This window comes from Caretta caretta, chromosome 2, assembly GCF_965140235.1.
Source record: "Caretta caretta isolate rCarCar2 chromosome 2, rCarCar1.hap1, whole genome shotgun sequence".
Classification (NCBI taxonomy): Eukaryota; Metazoa; Chordata; order Testudines; family Cheloniidae; genus Caretta; species Caretta caretta.
Window position 1 is genome coordinate 64,138,286 of NC_134207.1, and position 27,427 is coordinate 64,165,712.

At 42.9% G+C, this 27,427-nt stretch overlaps 1 protein-coding gene across 2 annotated transcripts; it reads left to right on the plus strand.

Annotated features, from left to right (window-relative positions):
• The first annotated feature begins 964 nt into the window (after nt 1–964).
• Nucleotides 965–27,026, plus strand: TTPA (alpha tocopherol transfer protein). 2 transcript variants are annotated; one of them, XM_075125170.1, is made up of 5 exons: nt 965–1,576; nt 15,356–15,509; nt 16,557–16,750; nt 18,613–18,723; nt 20,464–21,460. In XM_075125170.1, the coding sequence occupies exons 1-5, from the start codon at nt 1,331–1,333 to the stop codon at nt 20,482–20,484; spliced, it is 726 nt and encodes a 241-aa protein (XP_074981271.1). In that variant the 5' UTR covers nt 965–1,330; the 3' UTR covers nt 20,485–21,460. The 2 variants fall into 2 exon arrangements, with proteins under 2 accessions (XP_074981271.1, XP_048696749.1); XM_048840792.2 differs by lacking the exon at nt 20,464–21,460 and adding an exon at nt 21,482–27,026 and having other exon boundaries at nt 968–1,576.
• The last annotated feature ends 401 nt before the right edge of the window (nt 27,027–27,427 follow it).

The following is a 27,427-nucleotide window of genomic DNA, read 5'->3' on the forward strand; positions in this document are numbered from 1 at the left end:
GTGATAAAAGTCTGGCATCTCTGGGGGAACAGTTAAGGTTACAGAGCATGGTCTGTATTGTTAGTTTTGACAGTGGTAGGGAGTGTAAGAGAAGGAATAGATTAGAGGACTTAACTTTTCATTTCCTTGTTTTTTGTAATTTTGCACCTGGCAGGGGTTCTCAAACTGTGGGTCGGGACCCCCAAGTGGGTCATAACCCCAATTTAATGGGGTCCCCAAGGCTGTCATTAGACTGGCTGGGGCCCAGGGCCAAAGCCCAAGCCCAAGCCCCACTGCCCAGGGCCCTTGGTGGTGGGGCTCAGGTTATAGGTCCCCAGCTCAGGGATGAGACCCTTGGGCTTTGGGCCCCCTGCCCAGGGTGGTGGAGCTCGGGCTTTTGATCCCGGGGTGGCAGGGCTCAGGTAGGCTTCGGTCCCTCCTCCTGGGGTCGTGTAGTAATTTTTGTTGTCAGAAGGGAGTCACAGTGCAATGAAGTTTGAGAACCCATAGCATCAGGTGTGTTAACTGTGTAGAAAACTTAACAGCTTGACAACAAAGGGGTTTGGTTTTTTTTTGTATCTTAATATAGATAATATGTATAATTGTAAAATGGAAAAGGTGTGTATAATATTTATACATTCTGATCCCTTCATCTGTCCTTTTTGTAGGCAGTCTACAAACCCAGTTGCTTATTATTCAAGTTGCAAAATGGAAGATGGGTGTAGGGAGACAGGACAGTGCTTTGCAAAGAAAAAAAAGTTTGGGGTCAGAGAGTGGCATGCTCAAGTCTTTCCAGAACAGTCCAACTTTTGCTGGATGTGACGCTTGACTTGAGAGGTCTCTTGTTATTTATGTGCGTTGAAACCACAGTTCCTTATTGAAGGATGATTTGCAAAGCTGGGGCTGGCGGTGGGTTGCAGGGGCGCATGAAGCCCGCACCTTGCACGGAAAGGAAATTTTGGATTGGGGGCGTGTCCCGCTTCGCCCTGCCCGGCGCTCCTGCTCGGGGAGCGGGCTCGGGGCGCGGCAGCTCCCGCTCCTCTGCAGGAGCCCCGGAAAGGCGGGACGCGGGGGCGCCCGTGTGTCCGGGCTCCCCCAGTTGGCGGGGACCCCTGGGCACGGGCTCGTTGGCCCAGGGACTGATGCGCCACTGGCGTCCAGATACTAGCCCCCGGCCCCATGACAACCCTCCTCCTGGCGTCAGCAGGCCCTGCAGGGGTTAAGCTTGACCTGGCGGGGGTGGGGTGAGCGCTCCCGCGTCCCTGACTCGCTCTGCCTCTTTCGCGATGGGAAGCGGCGTGTCCGCCCCGTGCGGCGCGGGGGGCATTTGGCCGCCGCTCGCCTCCGTTGCATGGCGCAGCAGCCGTCGCTGCGGGTCCCTGGCTCTACAGCCCGCATGTCTCAGGTGAAGCCGCCCGCCCCGCCGGGGAACCTTAACGAGCTGCCCGACCAGTCCCCGCTGGTGGGAGCCGCCGTGGCGGAGCTGCGGCGCCTGGCCGCGGCTGACCGCAGCCAGCGCTGGCCGCTCGCTCTCACCGACTCCTTCCTGCTCAGGTTCCTGCGAGCCCGGGACTTCGACCTGCCCCTGGCTTGGAAGGTAAGGAGGGGCTGGGCGCGGGGCCCGAGGCCAGCTGGTCTCCCTGGGGCTGCAGCCGGCCCTTTCCCTCGGACCCCGCAGGGCTGCAGGGGCTCAGCGCTGCGGGCTCGACCGCCGCCCTCGGACGATCCTGCAGGGAGCCGGAAGGTGCATGCCCCGGTTGCTGTGTGAGATCGCTCCCCGGTGTGGGGAGAGGAGTACCAGACGCCCAGGCAATGCCTGTTAGTCTGCAGCGTGAGCCCTTCTGGTCAGAACTGTTGGTCTGTCTGTCAAGTGCCTAATAGCTTGTGTAGGCACCCTAGAAGTAATGTACAGTAATGACAATACAGACACTAATCCCTCGCGGGGAAAGGGAGAGACAGCTCATGAAACCACACGCCTGCATTTTATGGGAGAAATTGGGGCCGCTGCGTTCCAGGATAAATAAAGACAACACCCAAACTAAGGTTTAGGCCCTGCTCCTGCCAAGAGCTCTGTGTGGGCTGGATAGACTCACGTGGCCACAGGGAACCCTGGTGAAGTCAATGGGACTACTCCTAGTGCAGGATCAGGGTCGCGTCTTGGTGGTGTAATAACTGAGTAAAGTAGGAGTAAAGGAAATGGCTGTAGCATTTAGTAGGGATTGGACTGGAGCAGCTGTTTTGGTAGCTATAGCACTTTCTAAGTTCACAAAGCAGGAGCTGGAAGCACATATCCAGCTTGAGGCCAGAGAAGTGCACAGTATGACTATTAGCTTTCTGTAATCTTACTTATGCAGTATTGAGTACAGATTTAAATACCCTAATATCAGAAAGTGAAACACTTAAAGGGGTGCCATTAACATAAAAAATCACATTCTTGTCTTATAGATAACACCTGGAGTTACTGTAACACAAAGAGATTAAGAAAAACATATTTTCCTCTCTTTCTGACTTTGTTCATTTAGTGCATTTGAATTCATTCAGTATATAGTGAATTTCACCATTTTCCTGGTTGTTTATGTGGTAATTACTTAAAAGGTTTTTTTTTAAAACTGGTAACAAGTTCAAGTCATCAGTGGCCCTTTAAAGTTTCTCAGGGAAATATTAACTTACCAGCATTGAATATGTGTTGTATTTTAATTGAAATTGATGTGGATGAGTTAACGTTGCCCAGCAAACCTTATATTTATATTTCCCAGCTGTAATATTGCCTTAAGCTATGATTTTTAACTTATTAATATATCAGAGAATCAGTATGGCCAACTCTGCATGTTCAAAAATCATGAGACAAGCCTGCTAAAATCTTTAATATTTTGCATTCTATTTGTCTTCTGGGTTTTGAGCCTTTGAAGCAGTGTTGGGCAGCCCACGGGTCGCACGCGGTCCATCAGGGCAAGCCGCTGGCCAGCCAACAGACCATTTGTATACATTTGCATGGCCACCCGCAGCTCCCAGTGGCTGCGGTTTGCTGCTCCCGGCCAATGGGAGCTGTGGGAACTGGTGGCCAGGCCTGCACCTGCCCCGGCCTCGCGCTGCTCCTGGAAGTGGCCAGCATGTCCAGCAGTGGCTCCTGTGGGAGCAGGTGGTTCTGCACGCTGCCCTCACCTATAGGCACCACCTCCACAGCTCCCACTGGCTGCGCTTTCCCATTCCTGGCCAATGGGAACTGTGGGGGAGGTGCCTGCAGGTGATGGCAGCGTGTGGCGCTCCCCTGACCTTCCCCCCACAGGAGCCTCTGCCGGACATGCCAGCTGCTTCCAGGAGTGGTGCGGGGCCAGAGCTGGCAGGGAGCCTGCCTGAGCCCCACTGCACCACTGGACTGCTAGTGGCTGATTTCCCAGTTTGGCTCCAGGAGGGTTGGCAACCCTATTGTGATTGAGTGGTTGATCATAGAGCCTCTGATACTGGATCTCAGTCTCAGAGACTGAGACTGGAGATCACCTGTCTAATACAAAAATGATAGTCAACACAAAATGGGAGTCATAATTCAGTTCAGACATATCCCACCTTGTCACACTGGGCATGTCTGAAAATTTGGGCCTAACACATTATGGAAATATTACTAAAGGAAGGATGATCAGTTAGACATTGGCAAAATAGTGTATTTTTAAAATAACTGTTTATAATAACTCACTGGAAACTTGGAACAAACATTTTATACCAATTATTCTTCCATACTCAGTGCTCACTGGCTATTGTGAGGGTTGCTCAGGAGTGTTAGGCTGCTGCTGTTTTTTAATTAGAGAAAACCCAGCCTTGAAGCATTTAATTTTTGGTGGAAAAACCCATATCAAGGATTAGAGATGTTAAAAATCCAGAGGTGCATCCCATTAAGCCTGACACCAACTATTTCATATGTGGTCCTGCAGAGTTATTACAAAACTTTCTTTTCTTTTTTTCTCAACTCCTTTTTCTATTTACATTGGGTCAGAGGTGCACATGATTCTTCTCCGCTCCTTGTGGACCGTAGGATGGGCTCATCACACGTCTTGTAGTTCCAGTTCTTTTTCTCTTCAGATTTCTCTTGATGGAGTCTTTCCATCATATCCTCAGTCTTCCACATCCTGTGTTGCTATCCTCTTCCTCCTGTGCTTTCCTTGCTGGTCACTCTTTTCCCATTCTTATCACATGTCCATTCCACCTCAAGTGTGTGCTGCCCGGCCTATCTATCACTGAGAGCCCCAAGTTTATTTTCCCCCTAATTTCTTCCATACACCGTGTGATACAGGGTGCTGGGGTACCTCTCACTGGAAATGCCAAGGTCAGGGCAGGCTGCATAAGGGAGAGCAGACACTCCCAAAACTAGTGGTTAACACTAAAGTTAAACTCTTCAACCAGTCACAAACTGTGCTCCTGATTCCCCACACTGGTTATCAAGAAGCAAAAAAAGAAATCACACAGCCGCCTTTATTGCATTCCAGTACTCTGGCTCCCATTCAGCACATAGGTGCAGTAAGGTGAGGTTATTTTAAAACTCTGCTCACATATACAAAATGTTCTTCTGACCCCAAAGGGCCAGCCATGTTACCAGGTCAATATGAGTTTCGATCTTACGCAAAATACGAGGCTGTCAGCCAATCCTTTAGCATCTAAAACTAAAGGTTTATTATGAATAGAGAGAACAAGAAGAAAGTTGTTAAATGGTCAAAGCAATCAGATACATACAAAGACTTCAAAGTCCATATATCAGGTTCTTACCAGTATTGGTGAGTTTGCTGGCTTGAAAGTCCCTCTGGAACACATCCACAGCTCAGATGGTTCATTCAGTCATTTGTTCAGAGCTTCAGTATATAGAAAACTTACTCCAGAGGTGAGAAGCAGGATTGAAGACAAAAGATGCAGCTGTCTTTTATAGTCTTGCCATGCAGCTTGTATTTCCTTTGTTCCAAACACAAGCTGCCCAGCACATGGCATGGAAGCTTTAGAGTTCTCTGTCCACAGGCATACCACATGCTTTGCTGCTGACTCATAAGGTATCCCTCCTGGTTGCTTTCAAGGGGTTCGTAGGTGCCGCATGAACCGCTGGCTGGGGGAGGCTAGGCCCCAGCCCCGTCCCTTCCACAAGAGGCCCTGCCCCTTCCGCGTACCCCAGAGCCCCCCACCACAGCCCCCGCCCCAGGCTGGCTAGTGCCTGCAGCCGCCCCCAGTCCCAGAGCTCTGGGAGGGAGAGCGCGCAGCAGTGCCGCTGCAGCCTCCCCAGCGCTGGGAGGGAGAGTGGTGTGGCCCCAGCCCCCTGGAGCCCAGCGCGGCACCGCTGAAATGGGACCCTGGGTGTGGAGTGTGGGTGGGGCCATGCCTGGCTGTTAGGGGAGGCACTGCCTCCCCCAGCCTCCCTTACCCGCCACCCATGAATGGGTTCATTGTACAGTTGATGTCCCTTAATGGGCCATCAAACAGGCGAGGCAGTGCTGATACCCCCAGACAGATTGGCATCACCCAGAAACACGGCACAAGTTTGGAAATACAAATATACCCTACATATCTATAATTCATAATACAAAGGTGATACGAACATGTAAACAAGATTATCATAATTGGCAAATTGTAACATTTTCTCAGATTGCATATCTGGTCAGATTCCTGGAAATTTTATAATATCGGTTTCAACAGTATCATAAATTGTCCCACATATCCATACAGTGTGTCACACACTCTTTCTACGCTCTGCTTGCCTGCCATTCTTCACAGTATATTATTTTTTGCTACCTGTATCTTCCTTTCTTCCATCTCAGTAAGACACACCATTTCCAAACCATAGAGCAGGCAGGAACAAACACACACAGCATACACTTTTACATTTTTACTTTTACTATTACAAAACACTGAAACAAATTCAATTAAGCAACCCGTCTGACTCCCAAAACCTTAATCTTGAAATGCTGGTGGGACTGTATGCCCTGACCATTTAAACACAGACTCCAAAAGTAGAAGAGAAAGTAACTGAATAGCTTTCGGTAAAGGATTACAAGGGTAAACATTCATGAGTAGGAAAGCGTTAACTCAGTCTAAATGGAATATTGGCAGAGATTTGTCTTCCTTGGGGTGAAGCGAGAAGTCCTTTGACACAGAAAAGATTAAGCACAGACAGTCAGGGCACTGAATATGTGATATGGCTTGAATACACAAACAAGGAATTTTCTTCTCCTGTGCAACTTCAGAAAGAAATGCTGGCAGGATGGTCACCTACTGGGGAATAACACTGGCAAGCAAGGGAGTTGTACTGTCATTGATTTTGCTGACACCTGTGCAGTAACTGATCTTCCTCCACCCTGAGGGAAATGCAGGCAGGGATCAGATGTTAATACTGCAATAATAACACCAATACTTAGCTCTTACAGTGGTTTTCATCAGTATGTCTCAGACTGCTTTACGGAAGAGGTCAGTAGCACTGTCCCCAATTTACAGATGGGGAAACTGAGGCACAGGTAGGCGCATTAACACTTACCTGGATATATTTTAGTGTTCAAAAGGTACACCTTGTCTGTGGGATCCACGGAGGGACTTGGGTGTTGCAACACTGAGCGTTACAGCACCAAATTTTTAGGTGCCTAGAAAAGTCACAGGATCAACACTGCGATCCACAAAGCCTGAATTAGGTGTCTAGGCTCCCTATACAGAGCCTGAGCAAAGATTAGGTGCCTTAGACTGCAATCCACAAAGCCCTCGTGTTAAGCGTGGAGCTGCCTAAGCTAGCCAACCAACCAGAGTGTGCTAAGTCCCGCCCCTCCCTCGTGATAGGTGCCTAAGTCTGGGCTGCAGGGAGGCATCTAGCTCTCCTTGTGGTCCACAAACCAGGAGAAGGCAGGCGTTCAGCCCCTGAAGTTGCATGTGGGACCCAAAAAACCCACCCAGGGTGGGGGGAGAAATTCCTTCAATCTTTAGCCTACTGGATAGGGAACTCCCAGTTCAAGACGGGGAGAGCAGATTTGAACTGGGATCTTCCACCTCTTAGGTGAGTGCCCTAACTAGTGGTCTAAAGAGTCATTCTAAGGCTCTCGCTGGCCCAATTAATAATAATATTCACTTGTTTAATTAAAATGGAACAACTAGGGACACCTATATCAGAATATTCTATGGTCTAGTGGTTAGAGCACTCACATGAGAGGTGGCAGATTGCTGTTCAAAACCCTTCACTTCCTTAGGATGAGGGGGGACTTGCCTGGGGAGTCTCTCATATCCTGGGTGAATACCCTTTCCATAGCCAAAAGGTTATAAGGGGCAGGGTATCTTCCTTCTTCAAGTATTTGTGAGATCAGGACCTTAAAACATTGGCGGGGTTCTGGGCTCCCAGTGTTTTAGGATCCTGTTATTAAATCCTCTCCTTTTAAGTTTTTCTCACCACAGTGGTTACTGAGATCTATGAAGGGTGAGACAAAGTCTTAATAATGTTACAAACCGCAGCATCTGTTTTTATTTACCGGTGATGTGTGGATCCAAAACAATGGCATGCAGTCAGTTTTTTCCTAAATGCTTACTGGATCAATAACAAATCTATGAAAACTGTCATTCTCCACAGCTGGATTTTTGAGTGAAACAATATAATTGTTGCCATGTTGGACACTTTCCTAAGCTTGCTTGAGAAATAGTACATAGCAACCATGTTGTGTTCTGAGGTAATCCTGCACACAGTATGCAATAGGGCCCCAAATGAAACATTCCTAAACTTTTCAGCTTTCAGTTCATTATTTGTATTGCAGCACTACAATACAGAATATGATTACTACAGTTCAAAGTCAGCTGGCCATTTTAGGCATTTTTCCTTCACAGTCACCAAATTTCGTGGCATATAAAAGGAGCTAGGCATGCCGCAACTTAGTTCAAGATGTTATCTCAAGATGTTCTGCTTTCTATATGTTAACATACATTATGGAAAATAAGCTGCTTGTTTTGTTCTTTGCAAGAGTTAATTACAGCCGTATTGTTTCCCTTCACTGACTTCCTCTTGCTATTCTCATTGATTTCAAAATTTTCCTCACTTTGAAGGCTCTGCATGAGCCAGCCCTTGCTATGGTTCTGCCCTTATCTTCCTGCCCTCCACCTTGTTCTTTCTGCTCTGCCCAAGCCTCTTGTCTAACTGCTTCCATTAGATCCATTCACACTAGGTAAATGACCCACTGTTGACAGGTGTCTCCTCCATCTCTAACTGGAGTTGAAAGTGGCCAACTGCTAGTGCGTAGTAGCTGGGGCACAATTTTTCTGTTGCCTTACAGAAGCATCTGTATAACACTTTCCATAAAGATGCTGAAAACAGTTATGGTAGGACTACACGAATAGCTAAACTGATCTCCATATCCGTTCAGGAAGGCTGACAATGGGTCCTTTTCCTACTGTAGTCAGGGCTAAAGTTTCCTTAATCCACTCCTCTTTTTACACCTTCTTCCAGGTGGTCTAAAACTCTGTCGTTCTCCAGATATGTCAACTGACCACCTTTTCCTCATTCTACTCCCTCCTTAAGACATACTCTTTGTAGCCTGGCACCAATCCACCCGTGAAATAAGTGTTACCTTTACAAAAGCAATTTTGAGAGACCACCAACTTCAGATTCACCAGTAGATTACCGTGGGTCTGTATTGTCTACTTTAGAATGTATGCTCCTTGGGGCAGGGACAGAGACTTCCTCTATTTTGTCCAGGACTGAGCATACTGTTGGTTTCAAGTAATAACTATGTGACAAAGAAATTAGCCCAGTATGTGTGATCTGATCTGAAGAAATTAAAGAAATACCATTTCCTTTTTATTTTCTCTTCTGGATCTTTCATTATTATTTTTAGATTGTAAATTCTTCTGGGGAGGAACTGTTTCTTCTTATGGCCTGTGTTTGCATAGTTTCTACCACAATGGAGGCCTAGTTCTGATTAGTGCCTCTGGCAATATGCTTTCATAATTATTGATCAGGAAAAGTTGAATTCAGTCATTTTTCATTTATAAATGCATTGTTTTCTTTAAATTAGTTCTAGGTCAGACACTGAATTCACACTCTCTGAGGTTAATCAATAACTTCTTTGACATTCAGAAATCCTGGACTATATCCCTGGCATGAAGACACTCATGATGAAATGGTTGGTTCCACAGACATTGGATTATGTTTCTGATCAAATTTATTCCACTTACCAACTTAATTTATATCCATCATCAGTTGCCAAACAGACATACAGTTGCTTATTCAATTAATAAACTAATATAATTATGTATTGAATTGTTTTTCCACATACAATAACTGTTCCACAATCCTGAATGATTGGAACATTGCCATTACATCTATCATGATCATCCCATCTGTTTTTCCTGCAAACCAGATGGGAACCCGGTATTTTCAGGTTACTTAGCCCTCTTATACCCACACTGACACCTACAGCTCTTTATAGCCAATATATAAACACAGTACACCTTCCCTTGACTCCCTTAGCAGAACAGATATATTCCCTTCAAAACTATCAGCAAGTAATCCTTGTACATGAGACCCTGAGCCAATTTATACCATGTTAAATTAAATTAGAGATTTATTTTAAAGATAACAGAGAGCTGTTCTTCAGAGCTTGTTCAACAAGAATAGTCCGATTTTGCAGGCCTTATTCACATGAGTAATCTTTAAACATGCAAGCAGTCCTATGCAACTTCAGTGGAACTACTCAGTAGAATAAGGATTAATTTGCTTGAGCAAAGTTTGCAGGATTGAACCTTAAATGCCTGCTGGAGATAACCCAGAAAGTCCTTTAATGCTAAGCTCACACTTCAGTTTTAGAATAGGAAATAAATATTTCAGACATTTAGGCTCAGTTTTGCACCCCTTTCACACAGTGAGTAGTTCATACTCCACAAGTAGTCTCATTAAAATCAATGGGACTACTTACAGAATAAGATGATAGTGTGAGTAAAGGTAGTAGAACTGAGTGCTTGGTAATTTTTAGCTATTTGTTGTTACCTTTTGGTAGAAATAGATGAAAATAGCATCTGACATCATCTAATTGCAGGCTGTATCTCGAGATGGTATAATTAATCTCTTTTTTTACTATCTTAAGTGATTTATAGGCAAATGTTCAGGCCAGGTGTCATTTGGCCTCCCTTATGTGCCATTAACATTGCAGGTACAAACACTGCTGATTTTAAATCACGGCTGCTGTGGCTAAAAGTATGAACTGGCGGAAAAAGTTCTGCGCTGGTAGGGAGATTGACTAGGTGATGGAGAGAATTGTTTTTGCACACATCTTGATTTCTACCAGCAGTAGGGTTGCCAGGCATCTGGTTTTCCACTGGAGCGCCCGATCGAAAAGGGACCCTGGCGGTTCCGGTTGGCACTGCCAACCAAGCCATTAAAAATCCGGTCAGTGGGTGCAGGGGGGCCTGGGGCTAAGGCAGGCTCCGTGCCTGCCTTAGCTCCATGCGGATTCCAGAAGTGGCTGCCAGGTCCCTGCAGCCCCTAAATGTATGGGAACCGTGACCAATGGGAGCTGCGCAGGTGGCGCCTTCAGGCACGAGGGCAGCACGTGGCTCCTCCCTGGCCGCCCATGTGTCTAGGGGCTGCAGGGACCTGGCGGCAACTTCCTGGGAGCCGCGAGACACTGAACTCTCTTCCGTACCCCAACCCCCTGCTCCAGCCCAGAGTCCCCTCCCACACCCAAACTCCCTCCCGGAGCCCGCACCTCCCCCAACACCCCAACTGCCTGCCTCAACCCCCTCCTGCACCCCAAACCCCTCATTCCTGGCCCCACCCCAGAGCCCTAAGCCGGAGGCTGCACCCCTTCTCCTGCACTCCAACCCACTGTTTCAGCCCGGAGCCCCTTCCTTCATCCCCCCAGCTGGAGTCCTCACCCATGCCCCAGCCCAGAGCCCTCTCCCACACCCTGAACCCCTCATTTCTGGCCCCACCTAGAGCCCGTACCCCCTGCCCAGAGACCTCACCCCCCTCCTGCATCCCAACCTCCTGCCCCAGCCCAGTGAAAGTGAGTGAGGGTTGGGGAGAGCAAGTGATGGAGGAAGGGGGAATGGAGCGAGTGGGGACAGGGCCTCAGGGAAGGGGTGGGGCAGGTGTGTTCTGTTTTGTGTGATTAAAAATTCGGCAACCCTAATCAGCAGTACCCTGCTTTTCCAAGTTTGAGTCTCTCATGGAGCAGAACTCACTAGCTTTGTACAGTGGTTTTCTTTTAATAGAATAATTAATTATTGAAAATGTGTGCACAACTCCTAATAGAGGAAAAGGGCAGAAACCAATATTATAGATTTTTGGGAAGTGTGGGTTTTGTTTTGTTTTTTTGGCAAGGTAAATATTTTTCTGCTGATTCAGCTTGTATGTATGAAGGACAACAGAAAAAATACACAGTGTTGCCAGTTCATGCTGTCTGGTTATGCAATTCTGAACACTTCGTGCTAATCAGTGTTGTTTGTAAGGAGGTAAACATGAAGTAAAATAATATCAAGTTCTGGACTGCTGTTTACCAGCACAGTGAACTTCTAATCACATTATTCTGTCACAGGGGTAGGCAACCTATGGCGTGCATGCCAAAGGCAGCATGTGAGCTGATTTTCAGTGGCACTCACGCTGCCCGGGTCCTGGCCACCAGTCCGGGGGGCCTCTGCATTTTAATTTAATTTTAAATGAAGCTTCTTAAACATTTTAAAAACCTTATTTACTTTAAATACAACAATAGTTTAGTTATATATTATAGAAAAAAGACCTTCTAAAAATGTTAAAATGTATTACTGGCATGCAAAACCTTAAATTAGAGTGAATACATGAAGACTCGGCACACCACTTCTGAAAGGTTGCCGACCCCTGCTCTATCAATTACCAATAGCTTATATTCTTGCATACCAAGAACTTTAAAAAAACACCCCTCAGAAAACTCTCTACATATTATTAGCCTAGACTAAGAACTAATTTATATACTTAATTAAAACGCTTAACAGGCAAAACTGGGTTGTTTGTGTATTGTTTGGTTAAGGAATGATTATTTACCATCTTCTATACAGTGTTCAAGATAGATGGGGCTCTAGCCTGGTTGAGGTCTTAAGCCACTACTAAATAAATCATTATAGGGTATATGAAGAGTGGAGATGTACATGACTGGTAATCAGTATATCTCTCCATCTCTTCCTATCTGTTGTACAAGTAGAGCTGATACACATTGGGTCTTTTCAACCAGTTTCCTTCTTGACAATTTATTTAAGACACCCTTCAAATAGCCTACAACTTTATGCAAGGAGAGCGGGGAAAAATATGCTGCAAAAATACACTTTTTTAAAAAAGACAAGAGGAACTTGAAAGTAGAGAGAAAAGGAGTACTTGTGGCACCTTAGAGAGAGGAATGGGTAAGAGGTCAGTAGTCACAGTAAATATCCATCCTTAGCTTGCCACAGGATAACAGCAGAAGAGGATTAGATTTCAGTTTGACTCTTAGTCTGCAATTCAAGACCTTGGAAAAACTGGTTAGACCAGGAAGAGCCTTGCATAGAAGTGAGAAGTTGGAAAGCTGATACTTTGTTCTACTTTATTAGTTATTAGAACTAGTAACTATTTATTTCTAGCTATGTTACTTGGGCTCTTGAAAAAAGGGGTAACTAGAGAGATCTAGTCGCTTCAGGCATAATGTTACTTTGCTATGGAGAAAATGTTTGATGTTTTTGAAAATGTGTTGATGATTAGAGTTGTCTTGCTGGTCTGAGAGCACTAATAACAAAATAAAAAAAAGTAGTAATAGTTCTGTAAGGCCCTATCCTTGCTACTGTTAGGATTTAAAGCTGGCTATCCTCGTTTTTCTTCAGTTATTTGTGAAATTAGGCCCCGACTTCCATTGAAACTCTTAGGCTTCTAAACTGAGATTTTCAAAGTAGCCTAACTTCCAAGCTTTTATTTTTTTGAAAATCTTAACCAAAGGTTTAAGTTACTTGGTTAAGATCACCAATCAAATTAATGACACAGTCAGTGGAGAACTCTCAACTCCTGGAGTAACCAGAAGCACTTCCATTCCTGTTTACCTCTTCACAGTATCAGAAATAAAGTGAGGGAAGTGGTGGTACTCGGTGAAATCAATGGCTCCTTTGCACAGCAGAGCTTTTCTCTTAGTGGCAAGTAAAGTCCAGATTTTCAAGCAGGTGAATTTTATTATAGTGAATTCTTTTATTCTAAGAGGATAATGTCTGATCAGATTTGGAAATCAGAACTACTGCACCATCAACTTAATTCTCTAAAGGAAATCATGAAACTATGGATAATTCAATTTTCTCCAGCAGGATCTAACCTCAAAAGTCAGCACTTTTTAGCTAAGTAACTCTTCTTCAGAACTCCTTCATATCACTTCTGCGCATAGCTCTTTTGTATCATTCAACAGTTCCAGAGTATAATGCTGCCCAAATCTGTTTTGCCTCCATCTGAACAACAGTATTTATGTTCCTGACAACAGACATGATCTCTATTGTTTTGGCAATGACCGACCTCCATTATTTCCACTCTCAAAAAGCATGTCTCTTATGGGCAATCAGAAAGAGAGAGACATCCATTGCATCATTATTTGGTGCTCTTTGTTGCCATGTAGGCATTGAGGTTCCAGCATTTCTCAGAGTTATGTCAAGGGCAACTAAAAGTTAGACATGGCTTTGAGCATATTGAACTTGTGTAGGACATGCCCTAAAAGGAATGGTAATGTATTTAGGGTGTCACCCATTTTCAGATCCTATATTTTCTTTTGTAGCTGCATAGGGTACTTTTAACTGCATATGTGCTAGCAAGTGTGACAAATAAGAAGATATGTGCCTATTAGATAAAATGGAATTGGTTCTGTTGCTTGAACAACAAGTAATGAAATTGTACCTGACACAACACGAAAGGAATGAATAAGCAGACATGTTATAAACAAACATAATTGGAGGAACTGAGTTAGGTACCAAACCTGAACCAGACTTCTGTAAATCTTCGCATAGAGAAACAGTGGAAAATTGCTTTCAGATGAGTATTGTATTGCATATAGAATGGAAATGTACAGGAGCCAGGAATCGTCTTGCAGGTGTACAGGAAATGTTAACATCATATTTGTGGTTAATATGTGATTAGATAAGGTAAGTATGGAAACAACTGCGAAATGTAATAGGCAAATAAAATATTTGCAAAGAAGTGGGATATAAAACAGAGTTGTAATCAGTTTGGAACAGAAATTGTCCCTGGAAGGGTGAGTTCTATTAACCTTTGCCTTTCTCTATTTATGTTGATCTATCTTCACTTAATAAAAAACGATTGGGCTGAATTATCTGACATCTCATTGATCAATAATCTAATCAATATCTTACAAGGAGAAACCTTTATGTCTTTGAAAATGTGCTGTGGATGTGCCAATGGTTACATGCTATGGCACAATGATCTTATGATGGCACAATGATCAGTCCAGTGGAATTATTAATAAAAGTTTGTGGCCAATAAAATGGCTTAATACCCTTTTGTTTGGGAATTCCTCTTATGAGATGTGTAAGTCTCTACTTAGTTCAACATGCCCCTGTATGAGCCTGACACAGTATCAAGTTAAATAACACAAGGAGGATTCAGTTTAGAATCCCATTTCTATTTATTTTGTGTAGTAAAATATCCTATTGCCAGTATTTTCTATCTACCACGCGGCACTGAATGGTGATTACATGCTATTAACAAATGGATTGGGTTCTAAATTCACTGTAATAACTCAGGGCAGAGAGCAACCTAGGTATGATTGTGGATCACTCAGTGGAAGCTTATGTTCAAGTTACATTGGCAAAGGTTCCTCTCTTCCCCCTTCCAAAAAAAAAGCTTATTGCCTGATATTTCATCTAACTAATGAAATAGTTAGGCAACTATTTTAGGCTTTGTTGCTTCTTCCTCTGAAACATCTGATACTGGCCTGCGATTGTCGGAAATAATTCTGGTTTACTGGTGTGATCCAGTCTGGCAATCTCCTTGCTCCTAAAATTCATTTGTTGAAAGTAAAAATAAAATAAGGAAGCATTGGAATGATGGAAGTTCTAACACAGTGGTTCTCAAACTTTTGTACTGGTGATCCTTTTCACATAGCAAGCCTCTGAGTGTGACTTCCCCCTTAATAAATTAAAACCACTTTCATATATTTAACACCATTATAAACACTGGAGGCAAAACAGGGTTTGGGGTGGTGGCTGACAGCTTGCGACCCCCCCACATGTAATGACCTTGTGACCCCCTGTGCGGTCCCGATCCCCAGTTTGAGTACTGCTCTAACATGTTAATTCTGTGACTTGGACCCATCTGTCCAAGACACTTGAGACTGGATTTTGCTTCCCATTTCTATTGATATTCCTCTGACAAGAATGCTTCTTTTATCCCCAGTTATTGAAGAACTATCACAAGTGGAGAGCTGAATGCCCAGAATTAAGTGCAAATTTACAGCCTTGCTCTATTCTCAATCTCCTGCATGCTGGTTACCATGGAGTCCTGAGATCAAGGGACCCACGTGGCAGCAAAGTTCTTATTTATAGAATTGGTAAGTAACAATTCTATGGCCTAGACATTGCCTACACATTGTTTTGTGTACTGGTATAACTCTCTTGGTTATGGGTTTGATTTTTCTATCAAAATAATTAAACAGTACAATCCCTTAAACTGGTATAGCTTATTTCCCTCCCTGTGGATATAGGTGTGCTAGTAAAGCACCACCTTCATACTATATAACTGTATATTGTAGAGAAGTACTCAGATGGGAGAACTCCTGAAGCACTTGATTAAGTGAAAACTCTAGTGATAGCCAGAAACCTCTTTAATTTTTCACTATTTACCTATGAATATCTATCTCATTTAACATACCTGGATAAAGTAGTGTTCATTTGCTGTTGAGAGAGAGAGAGTGTGTGTGTGTGTGTGTGTGTGTGTGTGTGTAATTATCTGCCGTGTTAATTATTATATTTAGCACCCCACCATAATTAGTTATTTCTATTACAGTGGTTCCTAGAAAACCCCGACAAGAATCAGGGCCAGACTGTGCTAGAGACAAGTAACACAAACCTTGTCTTCACTAGGAAAAAAGGTGCATTTTTAATGTGTTAGCTAAAATATGTTCAAATCTTAGTGTAGACAAGGCAGTTTCTCATTTTTAACACATATTGGTTGAGGTGAATCCTAGGAGTATCCCTCCTAGATATTGTACTGTGGAGCTTTGGCCAGTGACTTTACAATTTAATTACTACTGTCACTGCCAAACCTAGAGGATTCTTGAAGCAAACATTGCAAGATTCTTTTCTGAAAACTTCCCGGCAGGTTCCTACTGATAGTAGAAATGAATTGCAGAGAGTGGAGTGATTGTGCAGGGTAGAAGAGGAGCCAGAGGGGTGTAGAGTAAATAGTTTCTGTACTGACAAAATTACTTATTGCAGAACAGGAGAGGGCTTGTAGGAGGAAAAGAAAATGACTTCACACTCCATATTGCTGTTTACTCATTTTGTATTTGAGGAGTGCATTAGAAACAATAGCCAGTGGGAGTATATGTATACAGAATATCTGTGTGGTAATACAATACAGTCTATTTGTTCTTCAGGACGATGGGATCCAAAGATGTTTACAGCATATGATGTGTTTCGTGTAAGCCTTATCACATCAGAGCTCATTGTAAAAGAGAGAGAGACACAACGGAATGGAGTCAAGGCTATCTTTGATCTTCAAGGGTGGCTATTTGCTCATGCATTTCAAATCAGCCCAACAGTGGCCAAGAGGATTGCTGCCGTGCTCACAGTAGGTTTGATGCTTAATTTTAGTTTCTTTATTGCAATAGTCAAAATGTTTCTACTGTAAATTATGGCACACTTTCCTTTTGTGTAGGACCTTGTCATGGTAACACCGCTTGAAAGAACAAAATAGTGCTATTTAGAGCTATTAGAAGTGAGACACACTTAAATGATTTAAATCTAAACTTTATTTGATTTGCCTTCAAATTGTTATAATCAAGTAGTGAATATCCTCCAGATTCTAGTTACATATTTAAAAAGTCAGTAAACTTCCATAAGAACTCAATAAAAATAATAAAGCCAATAGCTCATCTCTGTAATATTAGCCAACTAGATAGTGGCTGGCTTCAGACTAGCAAGGGTTTGGGTTTGAGGCTTAATCAGAGTTAGGTCATTGATCTTTTGGTGCAGCAATCTCAGCTTCTCTGATAATATTTCTACCTGAGAATTTCATGAAACCAAGCCTCACAGAGCATCTACCGTCTTAAATGTGGGAATTCTTACATGGTTGGTTACTCTTACGATGATTCTACCATCTTGGGAAAAATCTCACTAGAATGGCTGTTCTTGTGAAATATTTCAGCTGTACCTGAACCAGTAAACAGGTCCCTGGTATCTTTAGAATTTGTTTTGGGGGTGGGGAAAGAGGGTGCCTGGTTAAATTTAGGGATTTGGATCTAGTACTCCCATGCCAGAAATTCTTTGGATGTGAGGTGTCTACTTTCGTATTTACCCTTTGTTTTTCAAACATTTAAAAGTACTACAAATAAGGCAGCAGAGAAAATAAATCAAAACTATAAATTGTGAGTAGTGCTTCTTAAAATTTATAAACTTATTTATTGCAATTCTCTATCTATTCCTCTCATCATTTTCTAAGTTGGGTTGACATTTTTCACACACAGGTTTCTTCTGCTTTTGCTTGGCAGTTCAGGCAATTCAGGTCCCTTTCTGTCACTGTGACATTTTAAAGTAACACGTTATGGGCCAAGATTTAAAAAAGTTAATTTCCTAAATCCATATTTAGGAACATTTAGATTTAGGATCCTAACTTTCAGCTCCTATTTTTTTTTAAACTTTACTGTTATAGCTCTTGTAAAAATATGATCTTGCACTGCATGAACAAATATGAAGACATAGAGAGAGAGAGAGGTTAATTGCAATGTAGAAAGGGAAAAATAGCATCAAAATAATAGTATTGCCTCTTTTTGACCCAAGTAGTTAGTCCAATTTCAGGGTGCTGGGAATGTTCCAGTTGGAAGCAAAAATTGATAAAAGTCTGGTATTCTCTTTGTTGCCATCTTGTTTATTTACAAGGAATGTACAAAGTCCTGCTTCTCTGGACACAGAAAGAACTAAGAAGACAAGCGGTTTCTTAGCTTCCAGTCCCAAGCCTCATTAGCTAGCAAGAGCATTTAATTGTTATGGACTATAGCCTAATCTGAACTGTGCAGTGTCCATAGCTGTGGATCTTGAAAAAATCTGTTACCACAGATATGGGTAAAAGCAGATTTTGGTGAGATTACATAGCAGTGCTCATTGCATACATTTTACAAGATTAGAATCTGATGCTTAAGTTTTTATCCCACTGTTTCAAAAAGTTCCTAAAAACAGTTACCTTTAGCAAGCTATTTTTTAATTCAGATAAGAGCCCATCAATCTGGCCCTATCCAACATGATAAGAAAAGAGAGGCTAGTGTGATATTCATGGAAAAAACATTTATGATCAGTATCTCCAGTTCACCTCTGGAAGAAGTAGAAAAATTGTAGTCAGCAGAGCTGTAGCAATGAAATGGAGTATGAATGGAGGTTCTTCTCCCTCTAGTGCAGGGGTTCTTAAACTCTGTGGTGATTTTGTTGATATGTTTGCAGGATTCCTTTCCACTAAAAGTTCGTGGCATCCACTTGATTAATGAACCGTTATTCTTCCACCCGGTCTTCGCTCTAATTAAGCCCTTTCTCACTGACAAAATAAAGGAACGGGTGAGTGAACATAAATACATATTTCTTTTTTTCTACAATAACAACTTCCATTTGGATCTGGGTTCTGCAGTGCCTGAGCACTGAGTAGGATAAATCAGTTTTATACTTTCCACTTCTGTAGAACTTTCACTAGCGGAATCTTTAAGCACTGTACAAATATTAAATATTTCAGAATTACAACACACTGGTGAGGTTGGTCTTGCCGACATTTTTACAGATAAGGAACACTGGAGTGCCAAGAGGTTAAATCAGTTGCCCAGTGTCATACACCAAGTGTGCAGTAGAGCTGAGCATAAAACCCAGATCTCCTGAATTTTGCTTCAAGCGATAATTATTACTCAGTGGGCACTGACACTGCTCCTTTCCAAACATAACGGAATACACTGGTCTTGCTCCAAAGAGCCTATACTGTAACCCGAACACAGACTCATGGGTCAGGCTAAAGGTTCAAATTTCAACTGACGCAAAGTTGTTTTTTAAAATAGCTTTTGCGTGACATTAAATGAATTCATAGTTGATGTTTACTTAACCTAAAATCCCTGTTGTATTTGGGTGTAGTGGCACATCAAGCATTCCAGCAGGATTGCTCTTGCATAGCAAGCTGTGTGGCAATTATTCCAGGCAAAGTAGGTAGGAGTGACTCTGGTTAACGGCAGCACTAAGCTGAGGAAGAGGAGAAAAGAGTGAATGAGAGAATAGAGAAAACTTCAAAGCTGATGAAGTGGAACAAAAGCAGCCTGAGGTCAATAGTTAGGGCTAGACCAGGCCAGGGGGTCTGGGAAGCGACTAGCTCAGGTGTGGGAAAACTACGGCCCACAGGCCGTTAAGCTGGCTCCTGAGCCACATCATGCTGCTCAGCCCTGCTCCAGCTGGGGCGCTGGGACGGAGCTGCACAATGTGGCTTGGCCCTACTCCGACTGGGGTGCTGGGTCGAAGGCCACACCATGCAGCTCAGCCCTGCTCCGGTACACCATGCGGCACGGCCCCGCTCTGGCTGGGGTGGTGGGTCAGGGGCTGCACCATGTAGCTCCCAGAAGCCGTGGCAAGGCACTGCTCTGACTCCTATGTCCTCCAATGGGAGCTGCAGGGGCGGTGCCTATGGATGGGGCAGCAAGCAGAGCCACCTGGCCACGCCTTTGCATAGGAGCTGGAGAAGGGACATGCCACTGCTTCCGGGAGCCACTTGAGGTAAATGCTGCTTGGAGCCTGCACCCCCTGAGCCTCTCCCCAAACCCTGCCCCAGCCCTGATCCCCCTCCTGCTCTCCAAACCCCTCGATCCCAGTCCAGAGCACCCTCCTGCACCCCAAACCTCTCATCCCCAGCCCCACCCAAGAGCCTGCACCCCCAGCCGGAACCTGCACCCCTCCCCGCACCCCTGCCCCAGCCCTGATCCCCCTCCCGCCCTCCGAACCCCTTGGTCCCAGTCCAGAGCACCCTCCTACACCCCAAACTCCTCATCCTCAGCCCCACCCCAGAACCTATACCCCCTTCCACACCCCAACCCCAATTTTGTGAGCATTCATAGCCTGCCATACAATCTCTATTCCCCGATGTGGCCCTTGGACCAAAAAGTTTGCCCACCCCTGGACTGGCTTCCTGTTAGCTTCAGAAGGAGGCGTTGCTTTCTCACTCTGTCTCTCAGATCTTGCTCAAGAAGCCCTGAGCACAAACACACTTAATTTAATGTTCATTTTATTGTGCTTTGATACAATAAGTCTTTGTGTCATACACATTTGCAGAAAAGCCTGTTTAAATGTTAAGAACTAGAGACTGGAAATGAAACAAGCATTTGGCGGGAAGTAGTGCATGAGACTTCAAAACAGCACTGAAGAAACAACAACAAAGCGGTTCTACTGATATTCTTCAAAGTACAGGCTCTGCATCTGATGTTTCTAACCCCAGAAAAAGCCTTTGAGGTGGTTGAAATAATTACCCCCATTTAGAAATGTTTTATCTTAAGTGTTGTAAACTAGAAATAAATGTTAATATCATAGAATTATAGAAATGCAGGGGTGGAGGGGACCTCAAGAAGTCATCAAGTCCAGTCCCCTGTCAAGTCCTTACACAGGAGTAAGTAAACCTAGACAATCTCTGACAGGTGTTTGCCCAACCTGTTGTTAAAAACCTCAAATAATGGGGATTCCTCAATCTCCCTTAGAAGCCTATTCCAGAGTGCAGCTACCCTTATAGCTAAAGTTTTCTCTAACATCTAACCTAAATTTCCCTTGCTGTGGATTAAGCCCATTACTTTTTCTCCTACCTTCAGTGGACAAGGAGAACAATTGATCACAGTCCTTTTTATAACAGCCCTTAACATACTGAATGGGAAGTGAGAGGGGACAGTACCTTGCATGATCACACCCTTAGGGCTGGTCTAAGCACAGCATAGATGGGGTATGCATTGTATACCCCTACCTGAAATAGTTAAATCGTGTAAACTAGGCCTTGGTTTCTACATTTGCAGCAGCATGAAACACAAGTTGCATTTCATCCTGAACTAAGCAGCGAATAGCTGTGAGTTTGGGAGCTTTAGGAGAGTATAGTGAAGTTTATTTGCACAGTGTGGCAGTGAACGTACATTAAAAGAAGTGAGGATACAGTGGATTAGTGAAATCTAGCTTGTGCTTCAGTTCCCACACCTGAGGTTCTTGCCTTTCCAATGTCTTCACTAACCGCTGTGGGATTCAGATGGAAGTAAATGTATGTGTGTATTATGAAAACTGGAAAGCCATTTTTAAACAGCTTTTCTTGTTTCAGGTGTATATGCATGGGAGTAATTACATACAGAGTCTGACGCAACATTTCCCAGCTAGCATTCTCCCACAGGAGTATGGTGGGGAGGATGTCTCCATTGAAGACCTTTCCCAAGAGTGGACTGACTTCATAATGGAATCTGCAGATTACCTTCAGAGTATTTCTCTGGTTTTTCCAGTGAAGCAACCATATTAAAAAGTAACCTCTTGGTACTGAGGCAATTCATTAAAACAGAGAGCTGCAGTTAATTCCTAGTATTATGATTGCAAGCCAGAATGAACTTCAATCAGAAATTTTTTATTTAGATTTGTCATTACTTTAAAGGGACCTGTGTAAAACTTCTGGTAGATCATTGTTGAGGGAAGAAATGCCCCATTTGCTGCATTTTTATATTTGTACTTGATATCCTCTCCAAGCAATTACATCTCAATTAGAGTTGCATCTCAGAACTAAAGGAGAGATTCATGAGTTTGATATTTAGAAGGATAATATGCAATACTGTTTGTAACAGATTATATATGTGCTCAAAGGCTGGATAGTGCTACATGTAGGATACTGCAGAGAACAATATTCCTCTAGATATGTTCTCATGGAACTCCGGTCTGTGAGGATTCAGTACAAACCATATGCTCAGCTCTTGCACTGTAGCTGCTCAAGTTGATGCACTGACATAAAGAGCCAAATGATTTCAAGAGCTGCAGGGCAAGTCTGCTTTGGAGTTACAGTCGTTTGGCTTGGAAGCACATTTGTACAAAGTAGTGATTTTTCTTAGGCCTAATGTTAGCAGGGAATGGGGCTGGTCTTTGGATTGATTCTCAGGGAAGTGGATTTCCAGTCAATTCGCATAGCTGAGCTTGCACTTTGGATGAAAACTGATCAGCAGTGGTGGAACATTGCTGTGCCAGCGGCTGCTGTGAGCAGCACATATCCATGCAGGCATTTAAGTTAGTAAGCATCTAACATTGTAAAGGGATAATCAACTTGGAAACTATTAAAAGATCACGTGAATCACAAAGAGGAGGGGGGCAAATGGATTAACTTAACTTTGAAAAATAATTTTTCTTCCCCGGCAACAAATGTTCTGTTTAGATAAGTTACAAGGCAGCTCCTGTGAAGTGCCAGACACCCTTAACTCCTACTGTGAAGTCCTGTAGAAGTAAAGGGTGCTTAGCAACGCCCAGGACTGGGCTGTTTGAGGGGAAGAAAGTAGGTCTCGCTTCATGGATTTGACCATAGAAATAAATGTGTCATGTGGTTTCAGTATTCTCACTGAATACTGTTGCTGTTAGATGCCAAGCACCTTCCTTTTTATTCCAAGAGATGCTAAGGGTATTCAACATCTCCTGTGCCTGGGCATTTTGCTTAGCACTGGCAGAAATTTTTTACTTAAATGTATTTGATACTGACCCCGATGCCTCTTCAGCTATTACAGGCAATTGAAAACTTTCCCACTGTCTTTACTAAAAGCGGTTCTTAAAGGGACGCAACCAGATCCAAATTACATCTTTTAACAAAACGAGATATTTTCTTACCTGTGTTACACAGCAATAACATAGATTATTTAAACTGAAAGGATTTAAACAATGAATGTACTTTGATTTTGTTTGTTTTTTAGCAAACTAACTTCCTAGCTCTTATTTCTTATGGTTTTTTGACAAGGCAGAAATTGTTTGACAGATGTATTAAACAGCTCTTAATGATTCCTTATGGACCCTAATGTTAAAAGCATTTATAAGGACAATGTCTTTTGTAAAGTTGACTCAAATGTTTATTTTGCTTCTCTTGGAATCATCAGTAGATTTGATATTTGTACAAACTTGCTATTTAAAATGAAGAGGAAGGAGAAACTAAGAGTGCCATATTAACATATCAATACTGTAAGATTAGATGATCAATAGTACTGCTCAGGCCGTTTCATCAACATCAAGAGCGCTCTTAAAAGGTAGTTGTGTTGTCGTCCATGCCAATGAACAGACGCATTTTAAAATTACAAAGCCAACATGGAAATAAGAAACTTTGTTTCCTCACCCCCACATGTACAATTTTTCTTGTTGTCCTGGACACCTTTAGTCTGTAGTCTCAGTTTTAAAATATTTTAACCTTCAAATTGTGATCAAAAGAATTTTTTATATACTTTCTTGTCAGAGATTCAGCTTAGAGCATGGTACAATAATATCCTCAGAGAAAGGAACTTTTGGAAGATATTTCTTCTTGTTTAAAGGGAAATAGAATAATTACCATAGTTGGCACCTTGTACAATGCACAGCTACACTGAGCTACACAACTCAGATTCTAAACTACTGGGGAAAAATGTTTTTCTAGTGAGAATTGGAAGCTGATGCTCTTTCGTATACTGCTTTTAGTTCCTTGGAAAGAAACTCCATCAAGAAATTGTTTGAATTAATTGAAAGTTCAGTGCTTTTCTATGAACACAAAAGTTTGTATTGTAGATATTTTACCTGGCAGAGACCAAACCTATTCTCAATTATAAATATGCAGCCCTCTTTACTTCATCTGGGTCGCATGCTTGTAAACGAAGAGGTGTGGGGCTTTGGTTTTGTTTAACACTAGAGTGCTGAACTAAAATTGTAACCATTCAGTTAAAAAAAACCCACCCCAAACCCATGTTAAATGGTGTTGCGAACGCATTACAGATATTGGCACCTCTGCTGTGGTGTGGCTGTGATTTACTTTCTTCATGGGACTCTTATTTGGCTTTTAATGGTTACGCCTATTGTATCACAACAGAGTGAACTGTACGTAGGAGTCGTTTGATTTGGGTCTTACCTCAACAGTGAGTTTTGTCAGGTGGGTGGAAGGGCTATTATTTTACACCCACAGAAGGAAGAGGAGGCACTTTGAATTGCAAAGGACACATATCTTATTGCACAGTGATTGCAGCAGGAGAACCTCTTTAAAGTACTAACTTTCTATAAAATGCTGATGCAAATATAGTTTGCTACTGACTGTCAGCACACTGTAATGTAAATTGTTTTTATAATTTTGTACATGTTAGAATACCTTTATATTAAAAAAGAAGTAAACTTAATATAACATTCTAGGTGGATCATGCAGTCTTGTTGGTCTGTCTCTCTCAACTTTTTATTAAGAAAAATTTACAATTAAAGATTAACGTACTATGTCAAACTTTGCTTATTATTTAATCAGGATCAGGTTAATATTCAAAGTACCTGGCTAAAGCTTCTGGCTTGCTGGCTGGAGAGTCATCCTGCTCCTCTGAGTATGCCAAAGTGGGTGACCAAAATTCGGAATCTTCTTTTTGACGCTTCTCTTATGTACATACTTTGTGTGAAAGCTTTTGCATTCCGTATTTTGCAATACCACATTTCCAGAGAAGTCACACTTTTCCCAGTAATGTTCAATGCAAAGTCTTGCTGCTAACAGTAAAAAAAGGAAATTAATTTGTTGCTCTCTTTGAAATGTAGAGCCTCTCCTGGAGCATTAAGGAAGCAAGTCAGCTCTGGGAAGCTGGCGCTTTGCGATAAGATGAATCTCTTTAATAATTTCCTCCCAAAACCATCTACCTGGACACAACTACTACATGTGCAAGTATGTTCATGTTTTCCCACAACCCCTCCGCTTATTTGTCTGTTTTTAAATGCTCAGGAATTATGGAATAGTGTAAGCATTCCTTTCCCAAGTAGCCTCTCTTTCTAGCTACTGCTTGCAATGTTAACAACAAAAGTAGGTTGTCAATACAGCTTCTAGCAAAATGCATATAGAAAACTGAAAAGTCTTCTCCAACTACTGTAATATATTAACTGAGGAATAAAGCTGTCTTTTCAGTTATGGTCCATTCAACTGCCCCTTCAAATGGCATCAAGAAAACAGAGATAACTTCTGCACCCCAAGTAAAGTCATTCAGGTCCCTTAGAAATAAGGTTTGTCTTTCATTGTTTTGTATTTAAAACAAGGTGCTCTGACAGACAGCCACTCAAAGTCCCTTCTTCACTCATGACAACCTGTGGCAGGCCAGGCCCTGTTGACTCCATCTGCAAACTGTTTAATGTTGTTTCTGGACTCCCCACCTGACTGTTGCTCAGACCAGGAGTCTGCCTTCATTAGAGCTCTAGGATGGGATTTTCAAAAGTGCCCTAGATATTGCTCTACAAGGGACTTCTCTCTACCTGGCCACTCCACGGACACATGCACATCAGCTCCCTAACTCCAGTTAGTGGCAAGGTACACTAATTTCTGCAGGCATATAGACTATCCCCTTCCCTCAAGGGAAGATTGTCTAATATAATTTTAGGGCCTTCAGTCCTGTTCATCTCTCCACTTCCCATGTGGGAAATTCCAGCTGTTCAGCTGTACTCTTTCAGATCACTTCATTCCTAAAGCAACTTATCCATTGGGTTGGACAGTCTCACCTAAACCCACAGCTAGCAAGCATAGAAGAGCTACTGTAGTCTGACTCTGCAGCCCTGTGCGAAAACCTCCCAGATTCTCAGCTACCAATGCCAAGCTGTCCACAGGGTGTCCAGAATAGGTTATTCAGGTTGGTTTTGGCACAACAAGAGGAGGCACCTACAGTTCTGCCTTTAAACTCCTGCTTGTCTCTCTACTGAAGCTTCATGCGAAGAAGCTCATAGCAGCAAGTGTAGTGGGGATCCATATCTTGGATTAACTCCATACTCCAAATTTAGAGGAGCTTGTGTACAATTCCTTATGAACAGGCTAGTAATCCACCACCAAAAGATTGACTTCAAACATGGAAAAAGAGATGGAATTGTAATGTTGCACCCCATAATGCTTTATAGAAATGCTTATGAATGTAAATGACATAACTGGAATATGTTTTATGCTACATGTGCCATGTAACATATCTCTGCAAAGGTTATGATCTACTGAATATATTCATCCTATTTGTATGCATGTATCATTTTTGTATTTGAAGTTATGAATATTGGCTGTATACTTGTTTAATTTTAAGTAGCCTCAGTGAAGCATTTGGTAAGTTTCTTGAGAAAAGATTATTCTCAGTAAGCGCCCAATCAAGAAACACTTAATCTGACAATAGACTTTGATAGACGCCAGTCCACATCTGAGCTTTCCTGGGAACATACCTGTAGAGAACTAAGTCATGCATGGACACGTGACTTGCCCAGTTGACTCTAAAACTCCATCTTGTAGAGGGGACTCTGCACGGGGGAGGGAGGGGTTTCCACCCACAAGAGAAAAACTATATAAAGTCCTGGGAGACCCCTCCATTTTGTCTTCAGCTGGCTCAAGGTAACCTCTCCACCCCCAAAAGGATACCTGAAAGCAACTGGAACAAAGGATAGTAACCACAGGAGTGTGAGTGATTGCCAGACCCAGACTAGAAGGCGGCTAGTCTGTAAAAGAAGCTTATTGGAACATCTCTGAGAGTGAGATTTCATCTGTAATCACTTTCTTACTGTATTAGGCTTAGACTTGCATGTTTTATTTTATTTTGCTTGGTAATTCACTTTGTTCTGTCTGTTATTACTTGGAACCACTTAAATCCTACTTTTTGTATTTAATAAAATCACTTTTTACTTATTAATTAACCCAGAGTATGTATTAACAGCTGGGGGGGGGGGGGGGGCAAACAACTGTGCATATCACTCTATCAGTGTTATAGAGGGCAAACAATTAATGAGTTTACCCTGTATAAGCCTGTATACAGGGTAAAACAGATTTATTTGGGGTTTGGACCCCATTGGAAGCTGGGTACCTAAGTGGTGGAGACAGGAACACTTCTTAAGCTGTTTTCAGTTAAGCCTGCAGCTTGTGGGGGATGTGGTTCAGACCTGGGCCTGTGTTTGTAGTAGGCTAGTGTGTCTGGCACAACCAGGCAGGGCACTGAAGTCCCAAGCTGCCAGGGAAAATGGGCTTAGAGGTAGTCTCAGCACATCAGTTGGCAATTCCCAAGGGGGTTTCTGTGATCCAACCCATCCCAGGAAT